General features: G+C 46.6%; 1 protein-coding gene across 3 annotated transcripts in view; it reads left to right on the top strand.

The window, feature by feature from the left end:
* vps50 (VPS50 subunit of EARP/GARPII complex) overlaps positions 1–26918 on the top strand; it is a 145607-nt gene that overhangs the window by 49162 nt on the left and 69527 nt on the right. For all 3 annotated transcript variants that reach the window (XR_013968627.1, XM_080837448.1, XM_080837447.1), the window contains exons 12-13: positions 11604–11744; positions 21052–21187. Coding sequence is in view for 2 of the 3 variants with exons in the window: in XM_080837448.1 (XP_080693574.1) it covers positions 11604–11744; positions 21052–21187 (277 nt within the window). In the remaining variant the exon portion in view is untranslated. The remainder of the gene's footprint in view (positions 1–11603; positions 11745–21051; positions 21188–26918) is intronic.

Raw genomic sequence — 26918 nt, 5'->3', positions numbered from 1 at the left:
CTCCATCTCTCTCTCCCTCTCTTCACCTTTCTGCGTCTCCATCTCCATCTCTCTTCACCTCTCTGCGTCTCCATCTCCATCTCTCTTTACCTTTCTGCGTCTCCATCTCCATCTCTCTTCACCTTTCTGCGTCTCCATCTCCATCTCTCTTTACCTCTCTGTGTCTCCATCTCTCTTCACCTCTCTGCGTCTCCATCTCCATCTCTCTTCACCTCTCTGCGTCTCCATCTCCATCTCTCTTCACCTTTCTGCGTCTCCATCTCCATCTCTCTTCACCTCTCTGCGTCTCCATCTCCATCTCTCTTCACCTTTCTGCGTCTCCATCTCCATCTCTCTTTACCTCTCTGTGTCTCCATCTCTCTCTCCCTCTCTTCACCTTTCTGCGTCTCCATCTCCATCTCTCTTCACCTTTCTGTGTCTCCATCTCTCTTCACCTCTCTGCGTCTCCATCTCCATCTCTCTTTACCTCTCTGTGTCTCCATCTCTCTCTCCCTCTCTTTACCTCTCTGTGTCTCCATCTCTCTTCACCTTTCTGCGTCTCCATCTCCATCTCTTTTCACCTCTCTGCGTCTCCATCTCCATCTCTCTTTACCTCTCTGTGTCTCCATCTCTCTCTCCCTCTCTTTACCTCTCTGTGTCTCCATCTCCATCTCTCTTCACCTTTCTGCGTCTCCATCTCCATCTCTCTTTACCTCTCTGTGTCTCCATCTCTCTCTCCCTCTCTTTACCTCTCTGTGTCTCCATCTCTCTTTACCTCTCTGTGTCTCCATCTCCATCTCTCTTTACCTCTCTGTGTCTCCATCTCTCTCTCCCTCTCTTTACCTCTCTGTGTCTCCATCTCTCTTCACCTCTCTGCGTCTCCATCTCCATCTCTCTTTACCTCTCTGTGTCTCCATCTCTCTTCACCTTTCTGCGTCTCCATCTCCATCTCTCTTTACCTCTCTGTGTCTCCATCTCTCTCTCCCTCTCTTTACCTCTCTGTGTCTCCATCTCCATCTCTCTTCACCTCTCTGCGTCTCCATCTCCATCTCTCTTTACCTCTCTGTGTCTCCATCTCTCTTCACCTTTCTGCGTCTCCATCTCCATCTCTCTTTACCTCTCTGTGTCTCCATCTCTCTCTCCCTCTCTTTACCTCTCTGTGTCTCCATCTCTCTTTACCTCTCTGCGTCTCCATCTCCATCTCTCTTTACCTCTCTGTGTCTCCATCTCTCTCTCCCTCTCTTCACCTTTCTGCGTCTCCATCTCCATCTCTCTTTACCTCTCTGTGTCTCCATCTCTCTCTCCCTCTCTTTACCTCTCTGTGTCTCCATCTCTCTTCACCTCTCTGCGTCTCCATCTCCATCTCTCTTTACCTCTCTGTGTCTCCATCTCTCTCTCCCTCTCTTCACCTCTCTGCGTCTCCATCTCCATCTCTCTTCACCTCTCTGCGTCTCCATCTCCATCTCTCTTTACCTCTCTGTGTCTCCATCTCCATCTCTCTTTACCTCTCTGTGTCTCCATCTCTCTCTCCCTCTCTTTACCTCTCTGTGTCTCCATCTCTCTTTACCTCTCTGCGTCTCCATCTCCATCTCTCTTTACCTCTCTGTGTCTCCATCTCTCTCTCCCTCTCTTCACCTTTCTGCGTCTCCATCTCCATCTCTCTTTACCTCTCTGTGTCTCCATCTCTCTTCACCTTTCTGCGTCTCCATCTCCATCTCTCTTTACCTCTCTGTGTCTCCATCTCTCTTCACCTCTCTGTGTCTCCATCTCCATCTCTCTTTACCTCTCTGTGTCTCCATCTCTCTCTCCCTCTCTTCACCTTTCTGCGTCTCCATCTCCATCTCTCTTCACCTTTCTGCGTCTCCATCTCCATCTCTCTTTACCTCTCTGCGTCTCCATCTCCATCTCTCTTTACCTCTCTGTGTCTCCATCTCTCTCTCCCTCTCTTTACCTCTCTGTGTCTCCATCTCCATCTCTCTTCACCTTTCTGCGTCTCCATCTCCATCTCTCTTTACCTCTCTGTGTCTCCATCTCTCTCTCCCTCTCTTTACCTCTCTGTGTCTCCATCTCCATCTCTCTTTACCTCTCTGTGTCTCCATCTCCATCTCTCTTCACCTCTCTGTGTCTCCATCTCCATCTCTCTTCACCTTTCTGCGTCTCCATCTCCATCTCTCTTTACCTTTCTGCGTCTCCATCTCCATCTCTCTTTACCTCTCTGTGTCTCCATCTCTCTCTCCCTCTCTTTACCTCTCTGTGTCTCCATCTCTCTTCACCTTTCTGCGTCTCCATCTCCATCTCTCTTCACCTCTCTGCGTCTCCATCTCCATCTCTCTTCACCTCTCTGCGTCTCCATCTCCATCTCTCTTCACCTTTCTGCGTCTCCATCTCCATCTCTCTTTACCTCTCTGCGTCTCCATCTCTCTCTCCCTCTCTTCACCTTTCTGCGTCTCCATCTCCATCTCTCTTCACCTCTCTGCGTCTCCATCTCCATCTCTCTTCACCTTTCTGCGTCTCCATCTCCATCTCTCTTTACCTCTCTGTGTCTCCATCTCTCTCTCCCTCTCTTTACCTCTCTGTGTCTCCATCTCTCTTCACCTTTCTGCGTCTCCATCTCCATCTCTCTTCACCTCTCTGCGTCTCCATCTCCATCTCTCTTCACCTTTCTGCGTCTCCATCTCCATCTCTCTTTACCTCTCTGTGTCTCCATCTCCATCTCTCTTTACCTCTCTGTGTCTCCATCTCTCTCTCCCTCTCTTCACCTCTCTGTGTCTCCATCTCTCTTCACCTTTCTGCGTCTCCATCTCCATCTCTCTTCACCTCTCTGCGTCTCCATCTCCATCTCTCTTCACCTTTCTGCGTCTCCATCTCCATCTCTCTTTACCTCTCTGTGTCTCCATCTCCATCTCTCTTCACCTTTCTGCGTCTCCATCTCCATCTCTCTTTACCTCTCTGCGTCTCCATCTCCATCTCTCTTTACCTCTCTGTGTCTCCATCTCTCTTCACCTTTCTGCGTCTCCATCTCCATCTCTCTTTACCTCTCTGTGTCTCCATCTCCATCTCTCTTCACCTTTCTGCGTCTCCATCTCCATCTCTCTTTACCTCTCTGTGTCTCCATCTCTCTTCACCTTTCTGCGTCTCCATCTCCATCTCTCTTTACCTCTCTGTGTCTCCATCTCTCTTCACCTTTCTGCGTCTCCATCTCCATCTCTCTTTACCTCTCTGTGTCTCCATCTCTCTCTCCCTCTCTTCACCTTTCTGCGTCTCCATCTCCATCTCTCTTCACCTTTCTGCGTCTCCATCTCCATCTCTCTTTACCTCTCTGCGTCTCCATCTCCATCTCTCTTTACCTCTCTGTGTCTCCATCTCTCTCTCCCTCTCTTTACCTCTCTGTGTCTCCATCTCCATCTCTCTTCACCTTTCTGCGTCTCCATCTCCATCTCTCTTTACCTCTCTGTGTCTCCATCTCTCTTCACCTCTCTGTGTCTCCATCTCCATCTCTCTTCACCTCTCTGTGTCTCCATCTCTCTCTCCCTCTCTTTACCTCTCTGTGTCTCCATCTCTCTCTCCCTCTCTTTACCTCTCTGTGTCTCCATCTCCATCTCTCTTCACCTCTCTGTGTCTCCATCTCCATCTCTCTTCACCTTTCTGCGTCTCCATCTCCATCTCTCTTTACCTCTCTGTGTCTCCATCTCTCTCTCCCTCTCTTTACCTCTCTGTGTCTCCATCTCCATCTCTCTTTACCTCTCTGTGTCTCCATCTCTCTCTCCCTCTCTTTACCTCTCTGTGTCTCCATCTCTCTTCACCTCTCTGCGTCTCCATCTCCATCTCTCTTTACCTCTCTGTGTCTCCATCTCTCTCTCCCTCTCTTTACCTCTCTGTGTCTCCATCTCTCTTCACCTCTCTGTGTCTCCATCTCTCTCTCCCTCTCTTTACCTCTCTGTGTCTCCATCTCTCTTCACCTTTCTGCGTCTCCATCTCCATCTCTCTTCACCTCTCTGCGTCTCCATCTCCATCTCTCTTCACCTCTCTGCGTCTCCATCTCCATCTCTCTTCACCTTTCTGCGTCTCCATCTCCATCTCTCTTTACCTCTCTGCGTCTCCATCTCTCTCTCCCTCTCTTCACCTCTCTGCGTCTCCATCTCCATCTCTCTTCACCTTTCTGCGTCTCCATCTCCATCTCTCTTTACCTCTCTGCGTCTCCATCTCTCTCTCCCTCTCTTCACCTCTCTGCGTCTCCATCTCCATCTCTCTTCACCTCTCTGTGTCTCCATCTCCATCTCTCTTCACCTTTCTGCGTCTCCATCTCCATCTCTCTTTACCTCTCTGTGTCTCCATCTCTCTCTCCCTCTCTTTACCTCTCTGTGTCTCCATCTCTCTTCACCTTTCTGCGTCTCCATCTCCATCTCTCTTTACCTCTCTGTGTCTCCATCTCTCTCTCCCTCTCTTTACCTCTCTGTGTCTCCATCTCTCTTCACCTTTCTGCGTCTCCATCTCCATCTCTCTTCACCTCTCTGCGTCTCCATCTCCATCTCTCTTCACCTTTCTGCGTCTCCATCTCCATCTCTCTTTACCTCTCTGTGTCTCCATCTCCATCTCTCTTTACCTCTCTGTGTCTCCATCTCTCTCTCCCTCTCTTCACCTTTCTGCGTCTCCATCTCCATCTCTCTTTACCTCTCTGTGTCTCCATCTCTCTCTCCCTCTCTTCACCTTTCTGCGTCTCCATCTCCATCTCTCTTCACCTCTCTGCGTCTCCATCTCCATCTCTCTTTACCTTTCTGCGTCTCCATCTCCATCTCTCTTCACCTCTCTGTGTCTCCATCTCTCTCTCCCTCTCTTCACCTTTCTGCGTCTCCATCTCCATCTCTCTTTACCTCTCTGTGTCTCCATCTCTCTTCACCTCTCTGCGTCTCCATCTCCATCTCTCTTCACCTCTCTGCGTCTCCATCTCCATCTCTCTTCACCTTTCTGCGTCTCCATCTCCATCTCTCTTTACCTCTCTGTGTCTCCATCTCTCTCTCCCTCTCTTCACCTTTCTGCGTCTCCATCTCCATCTCTCTTCACCTTTCTGTGTCTCCATCTCTCTTCACCTCTCTGCGTCTCCATCTCCATCTCTCTTTACCTCTCTGTGTCTCCATCTCTCTCTCCCTCTCTTTACCTCTCTGTGTCTCCATCTCTCTTCACCTTTCTGCGTCTCCATCTCCATCTCTTTTCACCTCTCTGCGTCTCCATCTCCATCTCTCTTCACCTTTCTGCGTCTCCATCTCCATCTCTCTTTACCTCTCTGTGTCTCCATCTCTCTCTCCCTCTCTTCACCTTTCTGCGTCTCCATCTCCATCTCTCTTTACCTCTCTGTGTCTCCATCTCTCTCTCCCTCTCTTCACCTTTCTGCGTCTCCATCTCCATCTCTCTTCACCTCTCTGCGTCTCCATCTCCATCTCTCTTCACCTCTCTGCGTCTCCATCTCCATCTCTCTTTACCTCTCTGTGTCTCCATCTCTCTTCACCTTTCTGCGTCTCCATCTCCATCTCTCTTTACCTCTCTGTGTCTCCATCTCTCTTCACCTCTCTGCGTCTCCATCTCCATCTCTCTTCACCTCTCTGCGTCTCCATCTCCATCTCTCTTCACCTTTCTGCGTCTCCATCTCCATCTCTCTTTACCTCTCTGTGTCTCCATCTCTCTCTCCCTCTCTTCACCTTTCTGCGTCTCCATCTCCATCTCTCTTCACCTTTCTGTGTCTCCATCTCTCTTCACCTCTCTGCGTCTCCATCTCCATCTCTCTTTACCTCTCTGTGTCTCCATCTCTCTCTCCCTCTCTTCACCTCTCTGTGTCTCCATCTCCATCTCTCTTTACCTCTCTGTGTCTCCATCTCTCTCTCCCTCTCTTCACCTTTCTGCGTCTCCATCTCCATCTCTCTTCACCTCTCTGCGTCTCCATCTCCATCTCTCTTTACCTCTCTGCGTCTCCATCTCCATCTCTCTTCACCTTTCTGTGTCTCCATCTCCATCTCTCTTTACCTCTCTGCGTCTCCATCTCCATCTCTCTTCACCTTTCTGTGTCTCCATCTCCATCTCTCTTCACCTCTCTGTGTCTCCATCTCTCTCTCCCTCTCTTCACCTCTCTGTGTCTCCATCTCTCTTCACCTCTCTGTGTCTCCATCTCCATCTCTCTTTACCTCTCTGCGTCTCCATCTCCATCTCTCTTCACCTCTCTGCGTCTCCATCTCCATCTCTCTTCACCTTTCTGTGTCTCCATCTCTCTCTCCCTCTCTTTACCTCTCTGTGTCTCCATCTCTCTTTACCTCTCTGCGTCTCCATCTCCATCTCTCTTTACCTCTCTGTGTCTCCATCTCTCTCTCCCTCTCTTTACCTCTCTGTGTCTCCATCTCTCTTCACCTCTCTGTGTCTCCATCTCTCTTCACCTCTCTGTGTCTCCATCTCTCTTCACCTCTCTGCGTTTCCATCTCCATCTCTCTTTACCTCTCTGCGTCTCCATCTCCATCTCTCTTTACCTCTCTGTGTCTCCATCTCTCTCTCCCTCTCTTCACCTTTCTGCGTCTCCATCTCCATCTCTCTTCACCTTTCTGTGTCTCCATCTCCATCTCTCTTCACCTCTCTGTGTCTCCATCTCTCTTTACCTCTCTGTGTCTCCATCTCCATCTCTCTTTACCTCTCTGTGTCTCCATCTCCATCTCTCTTTACCTCTCTGCGTCTCCATCTCTCTCTCCCTCTCTTCACCTTTCTGCGTCTCCATCTCCATCTCTCTTTACCTCTCTGTGTCTCCATCTCTCTCTCCCTCTCTTTACCTCTCTGTGTCTCCATCTCTCTTCACCTCTCTGTGTCTCCATCTCCATCTCTCTTTACCTCTCTGTGTCTCCATCTCTCTTCACCTTTCTGCGTCTCCATCTCCATCTCTCTTCACCTCTCTGCGTCTCCATCTCCATCTCTCTTTACCTCTCTGTGTCTCCATCTCCATCTCTCTCTCCCTCTCTTCACCTTTCTGCGTCTCCATCTCCATCTCTCTTTACCTCTCTGTGTCTCCATCTCTCTCTCCCTCTCTTTACCTCTCTGTGTCTCCATCTCTCTCTCCCTCTCTTTACCTCTCTGTGTCTCCATCTCTCTTTACCTCTCTGCGTCTCCATCTCCATCTCTCTTCACCTTTCTGCGTCTCCATCTCCATCTCTCTTTACCTCTCTGCGTCTCCATCTCCATCTCTCTTTACCTCTCTGTGTCTCCATCTCCATCTCTCTTCACCTTTCTGTGTCTCCATCTCCATCTCTCTTCACCTTTCTGCGTCTCCATCTCCATCTCTCTTTACCTCTCTGTGTCTCCATCTCTCTTCACCTCTCTGTGTCTCCATCTCCATCTCTCTTCACCTTTCTGCGTCTCCATCTCCATCTCTCTTTACCTCTCTGTGTCTCCATCTCTCTCTCCCTCTCTTCACCTTTCTGCGTCTCCATCTCCATCTCTCTTTACCTCTCTGTGTCTCCATCTCTCTCTCCCTCTCTTCACCTTTCTGCGTCTCCATCTCCATCTCTCTTTACCTCTCTGTGTCTCCATCTCTCTCTCCCTCTCTTTACCTCTCTGTGTCTCCATCTCCATCTCTCTTTACCTTTCTGCGTCTCCATCTCCATCTCTCTTCACCTCTCTGCGTCTCCATCTCCATCTCTCTTCACCTTTCTGCGTCTCCATCTCCATCTCTCTTTACCTCTCTGTGTCTCCATCTCTCTCTCCCTCTCTTCACCTTTCTGCGTCTCCATCTCCATCTCTCTTTACCTCTCTGTGTCTCCATCTCTCTCTCCCTCTCTTCACCTTTCTGCGTCTCCATCTCCATCTCTCTTTACCTCTCTGTGTCTCCATCTCTCTTTACCTTTCTGCGTCTCCATCTCCATCTCTCTTCACCTCTCTGCGTCTCCATCTCCATCTCTCTTCACCTTTCTGCGTCTCCATCTCCATCTCTCTTTACCTCTCTGTGTCTCCATCTCTCTCTCCCTCTCTTCACCTTTCTGCGTCTCCATCTCCATCTCTCTTTACCTCTCTGTGTCTCCATCTCTCTTTACCTCTCTGTGTCTCCATCTCCATCTCTCTTTACCTCTCTGTGTCTCCATCTCCATCTCTCTTTACCTCTCTGTGTCTCCATCTCCATCTCTCTTTACCTCTCTGCGTCTCCATCTCCATCTCTCTTTACCTCTCTGTGTCTCCATCTCTCTCTCCCTCTCTTCACCTTTCTGCGTCTCCATCTCCATCTCTCTTTACCTCTCTGCGTCTCCATCTCCATCTCTCTTTACCTCTCTGTGTCTCCATCTCTCTTTACCTCTCTGCGTCTCCATCTCCATCTCTCTTTACCTCTCTGTGTCTCCATCTCTCTCTCCCTCTCTTTACCTCTCTGCGTCTCCATCTCCATCTCTCTTTACCTCTCTGTGTCTCCATCTCTCTTCACCTTTCTGCGTCTCCATCTCCATCTCTCTTCACCTTTCTGTGTCTCCATCTCCATCTCTCTTTACCTCTCTGTGTCTCCATCTCTCTTTACCTCTCTGTGTCTCCATCTCTCTCTCCCTCTCTTCACCTTTCTGCGTCTCCATCTCCATCTCTCTTTACCTCTCTGTGTCTCCATCTCTCTCTCCCTCTCTTTACCTCTCTGCGTCTCCATCTCCATCTCTCTTTACCTCTCTGCGTCTCCATCTCTCTCTCCCTCTCTTTACCTCTCTGCGTCTCCATCTCCATCTCTCTTTACCTCTCTGTGTCTCCATCTCTCTCTCCCTCTCTTTACCTCTCTGTGTCTCCATCTCTCTTCACCTTTCTGCGTCTCCATCTCCATCTCTCTTCACCTTTCTGCGTCTCCATCTCCATCTCTCTTTACCTCTCTGTGTCTCCATCTCTCTTTACCTCTCTGTGTCTCCATCTCTCTTTACCTTTCTGCGTCTCCATCTCCATCTCTCTTCACCTTTCTGCGTCTCCATCTCCATCTCTCTTCACCTTTCTGCGTCTCCATCTCCATCTCTCTTCACCTTTCTGCGTCTCCATCTCCATCTCTCTTTACCTCTCTGCGTCTCCATCTCTCTCTCCCTCTCTTTACCTCTCTGCGTCTCCATCTCCATCTCTCTTTACCTCTCTGTGTCTCCATCTCTCTCTCCCTCTCTTTACCTCTCTGTGTCTCCATCTCTCTTCACCTTTCTGCGTCTCCATCTCCATCTCTCTTCACCTTTCTGCGTCTCCATCTCCATCTCTCTTTACCTCTCTGTGTCTCCATCTCTCTTCACCTTTCTGCGTCTCCATCTCCATCTCTCTTCACCTTTCTGCGTCTCCATCTCCATCTCTCTTCACCTTTCTGTGTCTCCATCTCCATCTCTCTTTACCTCTCTGTGTCTCCATCTCTCTTCACCTCTCTGCGTCTCCATCTCCATCTCTCTTCACCTCTCTGCGTCTCCATCTCTCTCTCCCTCTCTTCACCTTTCTGCGTCTCCATCTCCATCTCTCTTCACCTTTCTGTGTCTCCATCTCCATCTCTCTTTACCTCTCTGTGTCTCCATCTCTCTTCACCTCTCTGCGTCTCCATCTCCATCTCTCTTCACCTCTCTGCGTCTCCATCTCCATCTCTCTTCACCTTTCTGCGTCTCCATCTCCATCTCTCTTCACCTCTCTGCGTCTCCATCTCCATCTCTCTTCACCTTTCTGTGTCTCCATCTCCATCTCTCTTCACCTCTCTGCGTCTCCATCTCCATCTCTCTTCACCTTTCTGCGTCTCCATCTCCATCTCTCTTCACCTCTCTGCGTCTCCATCTCCATCTCTCTTCACCTTTCTGTGTCTCCATCTCCATCTCTCTTTACCTCTCTGTGTCTCCATCTCCATCTCTCTTCACCTTTCTGTGTCTCCATCTCTCTTCACCTTTCTGCGTCTCCATCTCCATCTCTCTTTACCTCTCTGCGTCTCCATCTCCATCTCTCTTCACCTTTCTGCGTCTCCATCTCCATCTCTCTTTACCTCTCTGTGTCTCCATCTCTCTCTCCCTCTCTTTACCTCTCTGTGTCTCCATCTCTCTTTACCTCTCTGTGTCTCCATCTCTCTCTCCCTCTCTTTACCTCTCTGTGTCTCCATCTCTCTTCACCTTTCTGCGTCTCCATCTCCATCTCTCTTTACCTCTCTGCGTCTCCATCTCCATCTCTCTCTCTTTACCTCTCTGCGTCTCCATCTCTCTTCACCTCTCTGCGTCTCCATCTCCATCTCTCTCTCCCTCTCTTCACCTTTCTGCGTCTCCATCTCCATCTCTCTCTCCCTCTCTTCACCTTTCTGCGTCTCCATCTCCATCTCTCTTTACCTCTCTGCGTCTCCATCTCTCTCTCCCTCTCTTTACCTCTCTGCGTCTCCATCTCTCTTCACCTCTCTGCGTCTCCATCTCCATCTCTCTTTACCTCTCTGCGTCTCCATCTCTCTCTCTCTCTATCTTTCTCTCTCTCTCTCACTTCCTAGCAGCCACGCCAACTCCTGTATTTATGTCTAAAATTACACCCACCCACACCCCGACCCTCCCGCCAGGTCTGTCAGCCACTCTGTTTCCACGTATCAACCTCTGGAGCAAACAGCTCAGCCCCCTGTGGCATCCTACCACTCCCCAGTCCTTAAGTTACTGCCAAGGTGACTTACACCACGTGCCTGGCTCTGTCTCCGAGAACCTGGTCTCGTGCTAAGTCCTCCCCCAATCTCCCCCTCGTGGAGGTGGCGACTCAGTGAGACGGATGTGTGTTGCTGGCAGGTGTGTCAGAGCGAATTGTGTGCCAAAGGAGTGGAGGTTTCATTAGCGTTCCGTTACCAAGGTTTGCCTCACCCTGTCGAATGAAGCGCCTGGTCCTGATGGGGGCTGCGAATTGCCCCAGGAAATCTGCTCGCATGACAGGCGCATTCTCTCTCACTGAGCGAGTTATATGGAGTGGGGGGGGGGGGGGGGATGAAAAGGCAGAGATTTAGTGAACAGCGGTGTGGTGCTAAAAGTGGTGGGAAACAAGTCATCCGATGGAGATGGCAAGACTAAACTGGTGGGAAAGAAAAGAATAGGTGAGCACACCACAAGCAGCAACAAGACACGCTGATTATAGTGTAGGATTTCCAGGGTTGAAGAGAATCTAAAATAACCACACTGATTAAACAGAAGAAACACTTCAACACACCACCCCCCCCACCCCCCCAGGCCACCCACAGCTGCCTCTTCTCTCACCCACGAAAACCTGCCAGAGTTGCATTTCTCTCAGATATGGCCTTTTTTTTCTATTTAATGTTCACACGACATCAGGCATGAAAGCTTCTCCTACCCTCTGCCCACACATTCTTTCATGAGGGAACCATGTGCACCATAATCCATAACCCATAACCAGGGTACTGTGAAACTGTATATAACTCTGTATTATTCGAAAAATAAGAGAAAGGACACACATCCAAAAGATAAAGGTGCTGGTTAGAATAGTGAAATCGTAGATAAGTGAACAGATCTTAGCCTCACACTCCAATCGCTTCAAAAAGTAAATGCCGATGTTTAGACTGTTCGCCTTTCCTCGAGACGTTATTAGTCCCTCTTCTGTATTATTTCTAACACAATATCCCTCTCTCCCCCTTCTTCTTCTCTGGCCCTTTGCAGACAGCGATGGACCAGCTCCACATGCACTTCACCCAGGCCATCCACAACACCGTCTTCCAGGTGGTGCTGGGCTACGTGGAGCTGTGCGCTGGCAACGCAGACACCAAGTTCCAGAAGATGCAGTACAGAGACCTCTGCACGGTACTTTTCCCTCCCTCCCCTCATATGAATCAGACTCTCCGCTATCCAGAACTGTGGTGTGTGAAACCAGCTCATTTGTGAAGTTTTGTAAAAGGTAATTCCAGTGTTGAAATTGACCAAGCGGGAAGGGAGAAAAGAACGATTGAAATGAGCTGAAGTAGTTAGAACCCTTGAGCATGTGGACCTCTGTGAAGTTACACTGAATATACCCGGGCACCAGGTATACATCCAGGACTGCATTTTTTCTAGTTACTAAGAAACCCTTAGCTTTATCTTTTAGTTGTGTCAGCAGACTCGGACAGTTTTATTGTAAATGGGAGCTGGAAGTCTTGTTAATCAGTGGAAGTAATTGTATGGTAGGATCTGAGAAGAGCATCACTTACTGCAGCTGATGTACAGTACATTGAATGCCTGCAAGAACAAATGAGGATGACAGAATAATTTATTTAGCCATGGTGGTAATAATAGTGACAGTATCCTTTATTTGCGTTGCACTGTTCCAGGTGAATCCACATAAACAGCATAGGAATAGGGGAAGCTGACAGGCAGTGCCTTAATGTATGCATTAAGCTCTGCGCAATAAGAGTAGGCAAGGACAAGCTATAGCCAGTGCTGCACATGAGCCCATGCTAAGGTGAACCGCCTTCTTGTGTAGAGCTCTGCTGTGGAGTATGGGAGATATGAAATGTATAGGAAACGGAATGCAGTACAGCATTGCCAGGGACGACTGAATCTTTCGCTTCACGATGTCGGTAATTGTATTCACAGTATGTTCTGTTGAGAGCAGGTGGCCGTTAATCCATAAAGAGGCAGTATAAGTCAGTAAATGAAAATGACAAACAGAGTATGCAGTATGCATAAAACGTGTGCTAACACAACAGCTGTAGCCATACCCGGTGCTGTGCCTGACCCAGTGCTGGGGTGACCTACCTCTCTGTGGTGAGTCCTGTTGTGTAACACAGAGACAGCCCTCAGTGAGATCTCTCTAATGGACGATGGTTCGCCCCCCTTCAGCAGAGCTAAATAGGAAATGGTCCATTTCTGTCGGTCCACAAAAGAGAGGGAGAGAAGAACAGGGAGGGAATGGTGAGGGAGAGATGCAGATGGTGACAGAGAAGAGGAGGGAAAAAAGGATAGCCATGAGGATACAGAGATGGGGGTATGGAAAGAAAAGAAAGAATAGAATGGGAGAATGAAACAGTAGAGGAGAAAATACAGAGAGAAGAATAGGAAAGGAAAGTAACACCTCAAAAAGTGAGAGAAAACGTGTTGACAACTTACTAGAAATTGCAAATGTAGATAAAAGAAACGGAAAATGAAAGGAAGGCAGAGAGGAGAAAGGAAACCTAGAGAAAACATGAAGGGAAAACAAGGAAAGCGAGTGATAGAAAGAGAAAGAGAGAGATAGAGGGAGAGGGAGCACGATGAAGACAGCAGACCAATGGAAACATATAGTGCTTGAAAGGTTTTCATTCACAGTGTTTATGGGGTAATTAATTTCCGCACTCATGGGGAACCTGCTCAGTGGAGGCAGCCTCTTAGAGTCCAAGGCTCTCCAGAGGGGGGGGGGGGGGGGGGGGCACTCTGCCCCTTATGTTCGCTCGCTCGCTCTCTCTCTCGCTCTCTCTCTCGCTCTCTGTCTCTCTTTCTCTCTCTCTCTCTTTCTTTCTTTCTCTCTCTCTCTCTCTATCTCGCTCTCCTTCTATTTCTCATCCACAACACTGTGCCACTGCTGAGGCCTGCGCCTATCGAGTGTAATAATGGAGATGTCTTTGCCAGAACCTTTTTTACGACATAATTTAATGCTGTGTTTCAAATTAATGGCCATTCACATCCTCAGGGGTGGAGGATTTCATCTGAGCAAATACGACGTGACAGACAAGACAGACAATAATCTGTCGTTAGCCAGCCATTCCCTAATTTGTTCTGCCTGTTCCAATTGGAAACTTGCGGTGTCACAAGTCTCCATAACTCATGAAACTAATCTGGCTAAAGTATCTTGCATTACATTACAATTCGAGCATGGGTTTGGTTCAAATTCGTCCATTTTGGAAAACGTATTTCAGGACATCCACTCCACTTACAACCTTGTCCAATTTTGTCCTCCTCAGGCATCCATTTCAGTGCCAGGCTTAAGCTACACACACAATAGTATAGTCAAAAAGTACAGGCATAGACATTGACTTGCGACTGCTCTCCTCCAAATACCCTGCACCTCTTATTTAAGAAGATTCAAAGCTCCCATCCTTATTTTGCTCATTCAGAGCTGAGAGAAATGAAATGTAGGTGACTTGATGACCTATCAGTTTTCTCATTTCCCAAGCAGAGAGAGGGAGGCAGTACCACTGAGGACATGTTTTGTGTTGTCTTTTCAAACTTATTCTGAAAAAGAAATGAGATGCCAGATGGTACCACCTCCAGTTTTTTTAATTTGTATTTAATTTAAAGTGTTCACTGGGAACATAGAGGATGTTATCTGTTCAATCTCGAGAGCAGGGCTATGCTACTCCTCAATGTAACATGAACTCATTTAACCGGACCCATAGTGAATTACTAAATGCATGAAAAATCTATAGAATACCATCGGAAAATTACCTCAGTTCACATATGAATCATCTTTTAGGCTCATCTGTGGGTTTTAGGGCTTCTCTTGGTAAATCAGAATGAGATTACCGGTAGTGCTGTGGGAGTCTTGTGTTAGGGTACCATCCTCGGCGAGGTTTGTGTAGGAGGGATTTCCATATCCTGTCAGTCAGAGGTAAGCTTTTTGCCTTGTGACATGGTCATGATTATAATATGCAGCCTCACCTGTTTCAATATCGCAGTCTTATGTAAATCATACGCACTTATACTCAGATATTCTATGTCTGATATTTAGAGAGCAGGGCAGCCAATGGCTGATGTATGTAATGATAATATCATGTTGCTGTTTTTTTGTATCTGATTAAATTGAGTTCACTTAGTCTTAAATCGTACTGTTTTCTATCATAATCTTTTCTATTCATCGTCCGTCAGCGGCCACACTGACAAGAGTGCCTGCAGATGTGTCTTGTGAGCACAAGCATCAGCCGATACAGATTATCTCAAAATGGCATTTAATCAGCCTAATCCATCGATTGACAACTCATTACTATTTTTGGTGTTGTCTCTGCATACACACAGTCATTATGCATCTATGATTTAGACCATCTTCATATACTATTTTTTATCCAGCCAACTGTGGTATTTGAATTGTATAAGAATTCTCTCCATATTTCCATGCTTGTTTTTCTTTTTCTTTTTCTTTTTTGGATTCATTGGAATGCTTGCTGTCTACTCTGTGAGACTTAAGCATTGTCAGCTCGTCGCTGAGGTCTGGTGCATTCTACTACAGTGCCCAGATGTCCTGACTACAGATTGATTCAGCATGTCACACACACACAGGCATCGTGATTGATTAGACAGGAAAGCAAGCCATTGCACAGAACTATCTGCATGTTAACTACTGGAGAAATGGGGTCACCCAATGTGTACTTGTCGCATGACAGCTCAAAGGACTCCCCTGAAGTGTGGGGTTTCGTCGTAATGGATTGTCGAGCAATTTGCACATCATTAATGGATATGTATGTCGACTCTCAAAACCTCTGAGGATATCTTATGCTCCCCCCCCACCCAACCCCCCCACACCCCCTATCAACTTGTACCTCTTGTTGTCAGAAAGTTGGAGTATGTGTTTGTGGGAAAATGGCCCTGTTTGAGGCTTCTACTTAGACAGGTCCTTGGCTCTGCGAGGCTTCAGTCTCTCCGGCCCTAGACAGTCCCCTTCGAACAGCCATCACGGTGACTTCATGCAGCAGATTCAGAGGCCGCCGGGGGACCGCTATGCAAATCAGTCCGCCCACCAGCAGCCCTCTCCTGACCTTTCACCCTGGAGTCGTGCAAATTAAAATTCAAGGCAGAGCGGATGCCACTGGCAAAGGTCACTCTCCTTATGCGGGGAAGAGGACACGGCTGATGAATTTTACATCACTCTGTCTTTACCTGCTTCATTCTGTCTCTGCCTTGTGTACCCCCACACTCCATCCTCTGCCTGCACCCCCCCCCCCCCCCCCCCCCCCCCCTACACACACTGCTACTTAGCTTACTCAATTCTAATGCTATGCTCAGTTTTGGCCTGGGGTAAACACATGTAGAGAGACAGCCCCAACACCCCCTCCCCCCCCCCCCCCCCCCCTCCATTCACTGAACATGTCCAATGCAGCTGGTTCACTGCCCTGTTTATGACTCAGCATGAGCACAATAATGAACAGGTTTGACCCTGACCTGCTCTGACCTTCTCAGTCTGTCCTGGAAGGGTCTGTTGGCCACCATGCAAGAGCTGTGTTTCTTTTTTGTCTTCTTTTTCTTGTTTTGGGCACAGCATGAAAAGATGGTATTCTTAAGATGGCATCTCAGGCCGTGGTGAAGTTTTGGGGGGGGGGGGGGGGGGGGGGGGATGCAGTATGCAGTTCACTGCATGTTTTCCCCTGAGACTTCATTAGGAAATTGACCTTGACTCGTTTCACCAAATCATTTCATGTGTGACACCTTGGCTTTGCATTCCACGCACCGTTCATTATCTTGAGAAAGTTTGCTAATTTCTGCGGCATGTTTTTCCCCTTGATAACTGAATTAATAAGGTCCTTGCTGCTCGGCTTGTGCCGTGTCTCATTGTAAAGAGCACCTGCCTTCATTTGCTTTTCCACTGCTATCATTAACAGCAGACAGTGTCTTCTCTTTTTTTCCTCCTCCTACTCTTCCGACCGAGTTCTGAGAGTTTTTGTTCAGGATATCGGAGCATTCAGCGCTATCAAAAATAGCTTATCAGTCCTTCAGCCTTCTGCCCCCACCCCACAAGTGTTTTTCCCCTACTCTGGTCGCTCTTTGCACAGAATAGGAATGAATATGATCATCATTAGCAAACAGGGAAACTCTGCGCCTTTCGGCTAGCTCGATGAGTGTGCTAACTCCTGCTGCCACTGACTGAGCCTTTGGGGTGCCCGGCTCTGTACCTCACATTAAATCATTTAATTATGCACCTCTCGCTAAAGCTGTTAATGCAAGTTAGGCACTGAGTGCAGCGGGGCAGCATAGCTTTTTACTCCTGCTAGGAAAGAGAAACATGTCTTAAGTCATAAAATCGGGTAGAGTTTAGATAATGTGTGGCTTTGGGTGTGTGACTTAGGAACTATAAAATCTCACTTAAGATAAACCTCTTTTTGTTTGTTATTGTGATGTCTCATTGAGGTTTCATTACAATTTGAGTTATTGTAGAGAGAGAGAGAGAGAGAGAGAGAGAGAGGGGAGAGAGAGAGAGAGGGAGAGAGAGAGAGAGAGAGAGAGAGAGAGAGAGAGAGAGAGAGAGAGAGAGAGAGAGAGAGAGAGAGAGAGAGAGAGAGAGAGAGAGAGAGAGAGAGAGAGAGAGAGAGAGAGAAGAGAGAGAAGAGAGAGAGAGAGAGAGAGAGAGAGAGAGAGAGAGAGAGAGAGAGAGAGAGAGAAATAAATGTATCCGCCAATGTGAGCTGCCATACGGGGTCACACATGGACACCACGGGCGAGCCACAATAACTCATGTGGAATTGCTACACCGTGGAGCTTTGTCTTCCTGTGCATTTGTATGTAGGGCAGAGAAAAGGCTAGCGAGTGAGTGTGAATGCATCATGAAATCCTTCTCGAATGAGCAGGGATATGAAGGCTTTATCTGACAGGGGTGGCACTATATGGAAGCTGCTCCTTTTGGCTGGTTATAGGCTCTGTGATGCACCCTGCCTCACTGTTGAGGAGATCACAATCTCATCAGTGGCTGTTTGTGATAAGTGCCTAAGGGAGGCTGAATTGCAATCTAGATTTCTGTGCATTCGAAGAGACTATTTGAACGTCATCTCATCAGCCTGAAGTATGAGGTAAAGGAGGCCTACTTTACCTTTCTTTGTGCCCATTATTTGTTTAAATTGTCCACTCTAACAGAGAAATATGGGGTCATTGAGACTTTATTATAAGAGATGCACCTGGGGTCTTCATTACTTGCTGGACTTTTTTTCTCTTTCTATAGTCAGCAGCAGTTCGGTCCTTATTTAGTTGATTTTATTGTTGTAGTATAGTTTTAGGGAGGGACGTAATGGCAGCCTAGACTGCATCTTAAATTGTCTACATTTTGCTGGACTGAATTAATGCGTTGGATTTTCAGTATGAAGCCTCCGTTGATGGAGGAGGAGGGGTGGGTGTGGGGAGTGTAGCGACTTTGCTGGCTTTGCAGATCTTCAAGAGTGCTGACACTTTTATTTTTCACTTTCTTTCCTTAAAAGAAAAAACCCTGCTTCTCCTCTGTGCACTTTCAAACAAAATGGTTTGGTCTCTCGATGAAGTGAATCAGCTAAAACAGTGGGTCGTAGAGTGGGTGGGGTGGGGTGGGGTGTGGGCTGCAGGCTTTTTTTTTCTAAGTACCTCCTATCACAGAACCAGCCCTCCTTGTCCATCCATCCAAATACTCCCTCCACCTAAAGTATGACAGTGTTGTGAGGGATCAGTGCCTTGAGATCAGGGAGACCTGGGAATGACCTTTTGGAGTGATTCCATGTAGCCAAGTAAAGGTAAGTAAGGTGACCTGGTGTGGTGGCAGCTGATACCTTGAATGAGCGGCAGATCTTTTTCCACTCACCAGAGGCGTTCTCCTCTCCCCTTGACCTGGGTGTTTGCCTTTAGCCTTCGATAGCCCAGGGTGACAGCCACTGAGAGGATGTAATTTCCTCTTATCTGGGATTGCTGAAGATCAGCCGCCTACCCCCCCCCTACCTTGGATGCACCCCCCCACCCCCCTGTCCTCATCGCCCAGCAACACCGCCAGGTTTCAGCTCTCGTTGCGATAGAAAGGGCAAGAGAAGCAGAGAAGTTTGTGGGAGGCACCCGGTCTCTCCCCCCCCCCCCCCACCAATCACAATGACTATGACAATTTTCCATTTCATTTGCGGGGTAGCAATTTCTTTTCTGGATTCATATTAATGTTACCACATGTTACCCACTTGCTCCATGCAGATTAAGAATGGAAATGAGTTTAGTGTAGTCCAGCGCTGTCGAGGTCACCCAGACATTTGGTCCAGCGACAGTAAAGCTGTGATGAATGGGCCTGAACACTGTGAAAATCCTCCCCTGCTGTTGTCTGTACATCAGCAAATACAGTCATGAAAGGTTTACATAGGCTTGAGCAAAGACGGTCGAGCCGCACTGCTTGCACATTGGATGCACCTCATTCAAGGTCATGCATCTAATGAATTATGTTGTGAGGATTTATATTGGCTAGTTTATCAGAATTGGAATTGCTCCTTAGAATTACGTTGTGTGTGTTTCATTTTTTTATTTCATTTTTTGGGGCCACCCACTTCACAATGAGATGCCAAATTATGTTTTCCCTTTTCACACCAACGTGAAAAAGAGAGTTGGAAACAGCACAGAGGGAAGATGACGACAAAGAATTGATTCAGGGTTAGCCATCTCGTTGTGTTCGACCTTGTGAACATGGCGATCCCCCTGCACAGAGCATTGAGTTACATAAGTTGTGCTCTTTACAAGTCTGGTGATCCCGTCACTAAATGAGAAATGTAACTGCCACTTGCGCTGGGCTAACGATTTAAAGGTGACTGGGGAAAACCAACAAAAGTCAATGTTTGTGTTCATAACTCTATCAAGCCTTTGCGGGAAGTTACAGTCCGGGAACAAATTCACAAGTTATCCAGGTTATTGGGCCAAACTTGTGTGAAGAAATGGCTTCTATTTCAGCTGAACGCGCTTCTGGTGTACTAGTGTCTCTGTACATGATGGTTATGTTTCTAAGCTCCAATCAGTTTCTCCAAACCTGCTTTCTCAGATAACCTGCCTTCATGGAGTACAATGTGGTCTGGAACATTGCCATTGGATTCCAATAAGACAATGGGTATTGATAGTTAATGCTAATGTATATTGAAACTGATTGAATCACTAATGGTAAAATCACACAGCAGTGTAAAGCTAAATAGGGGCATTAAGTAAATCGAACTTAATGAACACGATGGGGGAAATTAGCCATGCCTTCATCTCACCTGAGTCCTTTGCAGCCTTTATTCGAAAGGCCATTTTATGTGCCATCATTACCAATTGATTGGTATTCCAAAAAGTCACAAGACTGATGAGTTCCTTTAGTCACTCCCTTCCAAATTGTAATACCTGTAATATGTGATCTGGGGAGATATAGTCATATGAATCACTGCCTTGTTGCACATACACACAATGAAACAGGAACAGGAAGTGTGGTTCGGTGGTTACACTGATGAGTACTCCTGGTATAGTGAACAAATGGAGCTTAAAATGAACACAGATGGTGCGGTATAACGGCAGCGTCCAAAGCTCTCAGTCCTAGTCAAGGCCACACAGACGCGTCTCCAAAGTTACCTTTGGATATTAGCCACCATAAATGTAAACCACGACTGAGTCCATCCATCATTGCTGTGTCTATTTTTATTGACTCCCTTAAGCTCCACTCGTCTCTTTTAACATTTCCTGAAAATGTCACACTCAGATTTAGTGGACCGGGTCGGACAGCGTTCCGGCAAAGTTGAGGGGTAACGCTCGGTTAGCTTTTTGAAAACCTAAACCTTTGAAGAGAACCACCGGCTCGGATCAGATCGCCTCGCCTCGCCTCGCCTACTCTCAGTTGGACGTGCCATGATGAGTTGAATATAATGATAAAAAATTGCAGTTCCAACAGCAAAGCAGCAAAGCCCCCAGTGTTTTCATGTGTTCAGTTGTTTCTCGCAGCTGCAGGTTCACGCCACTGCTGTCTTAATGAAACCCCCATCAGGAGCTGCGTAATGAAAAAATACCTGCGCCGTGTTGCTGTCTTAGTGTGCAATTAACAAAGTAATTAATTCTGTAATTATAGAAGTTGTCAGGCTTTACTCGCCAAAGATGGTACTTGGGCACGTGGCTCTAGGATTTAAGCAGCCTGACAATGCTGGAATGTCCACACAATGTACAGACTGTCGGGTCATTTCAGTCTAAATGCTGATTACTGATCATGTCCTAGCAGAGTGTAATCATATGCTAAAGCTTTCCAGGTGATGGGGGGGGGGGGGGGGGGGGGGGGGTAGGTAATGTTTTCTATGATTGAGTACAATGGAGATATTGTGACAGTGCGATGATGAAAATGAGCCTTAACCTCTTTTTCTTTTCTACCTCTCTCCCTGTTCTTTTTTCTCTATACCTGTCCCTCTCTGTCTCTGCCTCCTTCCCTGAACCTTTCTTTACATCCCTATCTCAGCACATCACCAACGACAGCTACATCCCCTGCCTGACTGACCTTTGCAAGGCATTGTGGGAAGTGATGCTGAGCTACCACAGGACCATGCAGTGGCATGAGGTGCACGATAAGGAGGAGGCGGCCACCCCTGACCCAGGTACAGCTTCCGTCCACTACCCGCACTCCACACGGCCACATACTTAACATCACAAGATCCAAGAGATCCCTCTAGGCTTTTCATTTTGAATTGCTGCTGTATTGAGGTTTGACAGGTTTTTCGTGTGACACCATAACAAATGGACAATGCTGAGTAGTAGTCCATGCAAAGTCTCTAATGGTGGTAAAAAGCTTTACAGCCTAAATTTCTTCTCACCAAAACAAGGGTTCCTTTGTGTCCTATAGTCACCCTCATATTGCCTACTTGCCCCTTGTAAACTACCCAGTTCCTCATACTGCACATCTTTGCTGCTTGGCAAAGACCCCCAACCTTAGTCCTTGATCACAGTCAGAAGGCTATTCTAAGCAAAAGTTTGACTCTCCCATGCCATGACTTTCCCTGGCGTCCTTTCTTTCTGCAGACGTGGCTAACCCCTGCTCGCCCTATTGGCTCTGATTTAAAGGCTGCGGTGTGGCACAAGACAAACTGCTTTTGGGCGGGCCAGTGTACAGTCGACTTCGAACAAGTTTTTATCAGTAAACCTAAATCAATTTGAACCTGACTCTGGGGTGGGGAGTTGAACGTGGACGTTTCAGTTTTTTTGGGGGGGGGGGTTATTTTGGGGGGGTGTGGTGTGTTGGTTTGGCTTTTTATTAGAAAGCACTCTTCCTTCCCGGATGGATTTACAAGCCTATTTTCGTTGCTCGTTACAACCCGGGCCTCGCTCTCCCCTTTATATGAGGGAAAATGGCTTTCAAGCGGACCAATGGGTTTTGGCCAGTGTTCACCAGCAGGGTCGGCCAGGTAATTGAGAGCATGGCGGTGTTGATAGTCAAGTTAAATGTATTCCACGTCGCAGGCTTCGCTGCCCAACCCCTTTGTGTGTGTGTTTTTAAGGTCATCGAACAGGCCTTGAGTAGATTTCCGTTTGTACTTGGTTGACTCTGATATTGGCAATCCATCTAAGCACTCCAAAGACATTGTGTAAATGTTGTTGCTAACGGAGGGAGAGACAAAGAGAGGTAGTGGGAGGGGGGAGGAGAGAACAAGAAAGTGAAAGGGAGAGGGCAGGTGGTTGCACAACATTCATTAATTTACTCAATTCAGTATTCACTGAATACACCATTGCGAATAAATATGATGGAGAGCCGACATTATTAGCCATTTGCCGAGCTGTGAGCCTTACATTTGGTTATTCATTGCAGCATTCTGTCGAGTCATTCCATTTACGACAGTTTATTTTTCTGTCGCTACACTCTGTGGCTTGACTGCTCACAAGGGTTTTATGCTGAATATTTAAAGTCACAAATGTAACCCAAAGACCTGGAAACATTTTAAGAAATTCAAGGACTTGAGCATTCAAAGGAAATTAATCTTGGAGAATGTAAGAGAAGAGATTAAATGAATGACTCACTCCGTTAGTTTTGCTGATAAGCTGTTCTTTTTTCCGTCTCAGTTATAACTAAGAACGTCTTTTTAAGTGGAGCCCTGGCAAGGTCTAATAAACAAAGTATTAATAGCATCACTCTTTTTATTCTGATATCAGTTTGCCGCTCCCTTTTTTCTTTCTCAGTTGTCTCCACCCTATCTTTATGTGTCTCCTTTTTCTTGATCATCTTTTTCCTTTGCCTACTCTCCTCTTTCTGTTGCCCTTCTACCAACCTGCTTTCATTTTCTCCCTCTCTCTCACTATCGTGTGTCATTTGTCTCTCTCTATGTCTAATATGTCTTTTTCACAGTCTCTCTACCCTATCTTAAAGTATGTGTATCTCTTTTGTCTTGATCACCCCTCTGTCTTCTTTTGGTCATTTTTCTTTTTAAGACGCATTATGGATCCTTCCCCTAAAAAATATTCAACAAGAATGGGAGCATTCAGAGAATGCAAACCTTCGCCTTGTGACCTTGACCTCTGACCTTGACATCTGAAAATCTAATAAATTATTGCCATTATATTACCCAATTTCCCCACAAAGTTTGATGGAAATTGGTCTGTGCGTTTCTGCGTAATCCTGCTGACAAACAGACAAACAAACAGACAAACAAACAAACAAACAAACAAACATACAGGGGTGAAAACATAACCTCCTTGGCGGAGGTAATAACCTTGGAAACTCCACCAAGAGCCCAGCTGGCACTGATACATCTTTCTAACATGCTAACTGGGCTCTTTTGGTGCTATTGTAGGTGAAAACGTGTTGTGAAGGCTTGTGCATAGTGCGTAGCCTGGATGGCTAGTGGGATTATCTGACCTTCACATGACCATATTCCATCACAATTCATTTGAAGGGCGAAACCAAAAGCTAAAAAAAAAACTAGGGCTTTGAAATGATTAAAAAATGTAATCCAATGAATCACAGGTTTCTGTGGATGAATCATGATTAATCACATATTAACGCTTTTCTCTGTATATTTTTGTGAGAAAAAGATTTGACAAAAGACGGATATATACAGTACATTTAAAATGTTTTATTTTTTTATTCACAATGGTGCTACAACTCAGCAGTTCTTTTTGCTTTTCCATATGGAACATTAATATATCTAAAATGATGATCCTGATGTAATGATATGGCTTTGTATGAAATCACCAGGTTATTGCTCTCAGGTTGTGCCTTATGCATACCTTGGGAAACTCAGGAGTAGGTTGCCCATTCACAAAATGCTACAAAGATTCAAATAAAAAAAAGTTTCTAATGGCCTTTTGGGACGTTTTGTTCAAGATTGATACAGTATATTAAGCTCCTTGCAACTAGATGGCGTTTGCTATCGCTAGCTAGGATAGCTAAGTGTGCAATTTTACAGACGGTAACATTAACATTTTGATGGTGACATTTTATTTTAACATTAACACATTTGTTGGAGAGACTAGTTATCTACTTCTAGTCGTTATAATACTAGTTGACATGAACCATCACTGTTTGGGGATGTTCTCTCAACTAGATAGTTAGCTAGATAGCACAGTTCGCTAGATAGCTAGCTGCAAGAAGCTTCATTTACTTTGGAGCAGACAAATGTGTGTTTGTTGATCTCCCACACTGTTAAATCCACAGCCACAGCTAAAAATAACAAATTAATCCTGTAATTTAATCATAACTCGTTAACGCGTTATTTTTCACAGCTCTAAAAAAAACATACCTCAAAAATTGGGATTGCAAAAGTGTTGCTTTAAGTTCACCCTACTCTCATTCTTCCTACCTCTCTCCCAATCACAACTTTTATCTGTCTTCTTTCTTCTTGCTTTTGGAAGCTCTTTCTCTCCATCTCTCTCTCTATCTCACACTCCTCTCTGTCTCACCCTCTCTCTCTCTCTCTCTCTCTCTCGCTCTCTCGCTCTCACTCACTCAGTGAGGCTAAGGAAGAGTCTGTAAGTCGGGAGTACACTGGAAGTAAGCTGTTGCTGCCTGTACAGGCTTATCTGTGAAAAAGTGTGGCCATCTTGCTTGTGTCATCAGTTAGATCTCCCTGTGTTGATGCTTTAGGCTGTAGAGGCAGAGCTCCCCCCTCCCACTTGCACACAACAGGGGGGTGGAAGCGTGGGGTGGGGGGGGGGTCATTTTTCCTTACACTTTCGTCTCTCAGAATCAGCAACACCTTCCATGCTACAATAACCTAATCAAGTTCTAATATACTGATGTGTTTATTTGTGTGTGTGTATGGGGGCGGGGGGGGGGGGGGGGGGGGATTAACAAACGTAGGCTTCATGTTAAAATAAATCTAGCAACAGTAATTCATGAAAATCATGTGTTTACACGTCTGTGATTACTGAGCAGACAGTTTTTGACTGAATCAAATTCATGTAAAATACACAGGCCTACACTGTGATATACTGGTACCACCACTTTCTAGGCTTACAGTTTTTTTTGCTGCGGAAAAATGATGCATTTAGCTTCTAGAATTAAGACAAATGTCCCCTGGGGAGGATGATCTGAACCCTCCGCTCTACTGGTCTGGGCTCACCACATGTTCTTGAGCACCCCCCCTTCGTTCCAGCTCCACTGGTATATAGTTTCCTTTATCATTGGGCTGTACTTAAGGTTTTTCTCCCACCCCCGTTTCTCTATCTCTCCTCTCTCTCTCGCTCTCTCTCTCTCTCTCTCTCTCTCTCTCTCTGTCTTTCTACTCTCTCTCTCTCTGTCTCTCTACTCTTCAAGTAGATAAATAGACACCCAGTCCTGATTGATGTATGCATTTATATATTTTTTTATGGTCCTTTTGTCCTTAGAAGCTGGGATGTGGACAACCTCAATATGAACTGTAAAACTCACTGTGCCCATTGTTCCTTTTCAGAAAATGGAAAGGAATTCATTTCTGAAATGCTCACTGGTATGGTAGCGCTCTGCTCGAGGGTAATTGCATTTCTAGCAGGAACAACTGGGGATCTGCCATTGAGCTTAAAATGTTGGGTTTGTGTTTGAAGTGCAAGAGGATGTTCGTTACATTTCCTGCTGGCCTTGATAGGTGGACGGTTGGGGCTGGGTGGTGGTGGTTGAGGTTGAGTCAGGGTTGTGATCCGTTATCTTTATCGTCCATGCAAGCTGTCCAGCTACAATCAGCCAGTTAAGCCCTGGAATGATTTGTCATCAACTGTGTCCTTGCCGAAACTCCAAAATAAAAGTTATAGCTGTGTGCGTGTGCGTGTGCGTGTGCGTGTGCGTGTGTGTGTGTGTGTGTGTGTGTGTGTGTGTGTGTGTGTCTAAACACTTGTTTGTTTTGTGTGTGTGTGTGTGTGTGTGTGTGTGTGTGTGTGTGTGCTTGTGTGTGTACATTCTGTATGCACTTAACACACACACACACCATTCACATGTATATCAGTTCTGTATTCTTTCTTTTCAGAATTAACGGCTCACCCCTAGCCCCCTCTTCGGTGAAGGTTGAGAAGGCAAACGACAATATATCTCTAATTAATGTAATGTGCCCATAAAGCGTGATCATCCTTTTAATGGGTGCAGTTATTTGCCCGTCATTGTTTCTTTCGCTTTTGAAATTAATCCCATCTATTCTAACCCATCTATCCATCCTCCTTTTAATCACTCTCGCTATGAATTATCACAAGCCTGTGTTGTGGGACAAGTAGGGTAGAATTAGAGGTGACAAACCACCAGTGACACACACAAGCTCATACACAAGTACACATACACAAACACACACACATGCACAAAACCAACCCCCAGCCGAACCCTGTGTGTTTGTTGGACGTCTCTGCATTAACCATTAAAAGCTGCTTATTTTGAGCTCACTGGCCATACCCGTTCACTCACCGAGCAACCCTCTTACCAATCACAGGCCATTTAGTCCCCTCACCAAGAAACCCTCTCACCAATCACAGGCCATTTAGTCCCCTCACCAAGAAACCCTCTCACCAATCACAGGCCATTTAGTCCCCTCACCAAGAAACCCTCTCACCAATCACAGGCCATTTAGTCCCCTCACCAAGAAACCCTCTCACCAATCACAGGCCATTTAGTCCCCTCACCAAGCAACCCTCTCACCAATCACAGGCCATACAAGTCCCCTCACCAAGCAACCCTCTCACCAATCACAGGCCATTTAGTCCCCTCACCAAGCAACACTCTCACCAATCACAGGCCATACAAGTCCCCTCACCAAGCAACACTCTCACCAATCACAGGCAACCATGACCTGGAAGTCAGTGACCTTACCTCTGTAAGATCTGGTTGGAGTACAGGTTTAAACAAACAATGCACAACACAAACCAACACAAAACATAGATGAG

Source organism: Sprattus sprattus, assembly GCF_963457725.1.
Source record: "Sprattus sprattus genome assembly, chromosome: 4".
Taxonomy (NCBI): Eukaryota; Metazoa; Chordata; class Actinopteri; order Clupeiformes; family Clupeidae; genus Sprattus; species Sprattus sprattus.
The sequence above is the reverse complement of the archived record's forward strand: the minus strand, read 5'-3'. Positions and strand labels throughout refer to the sequence as shown.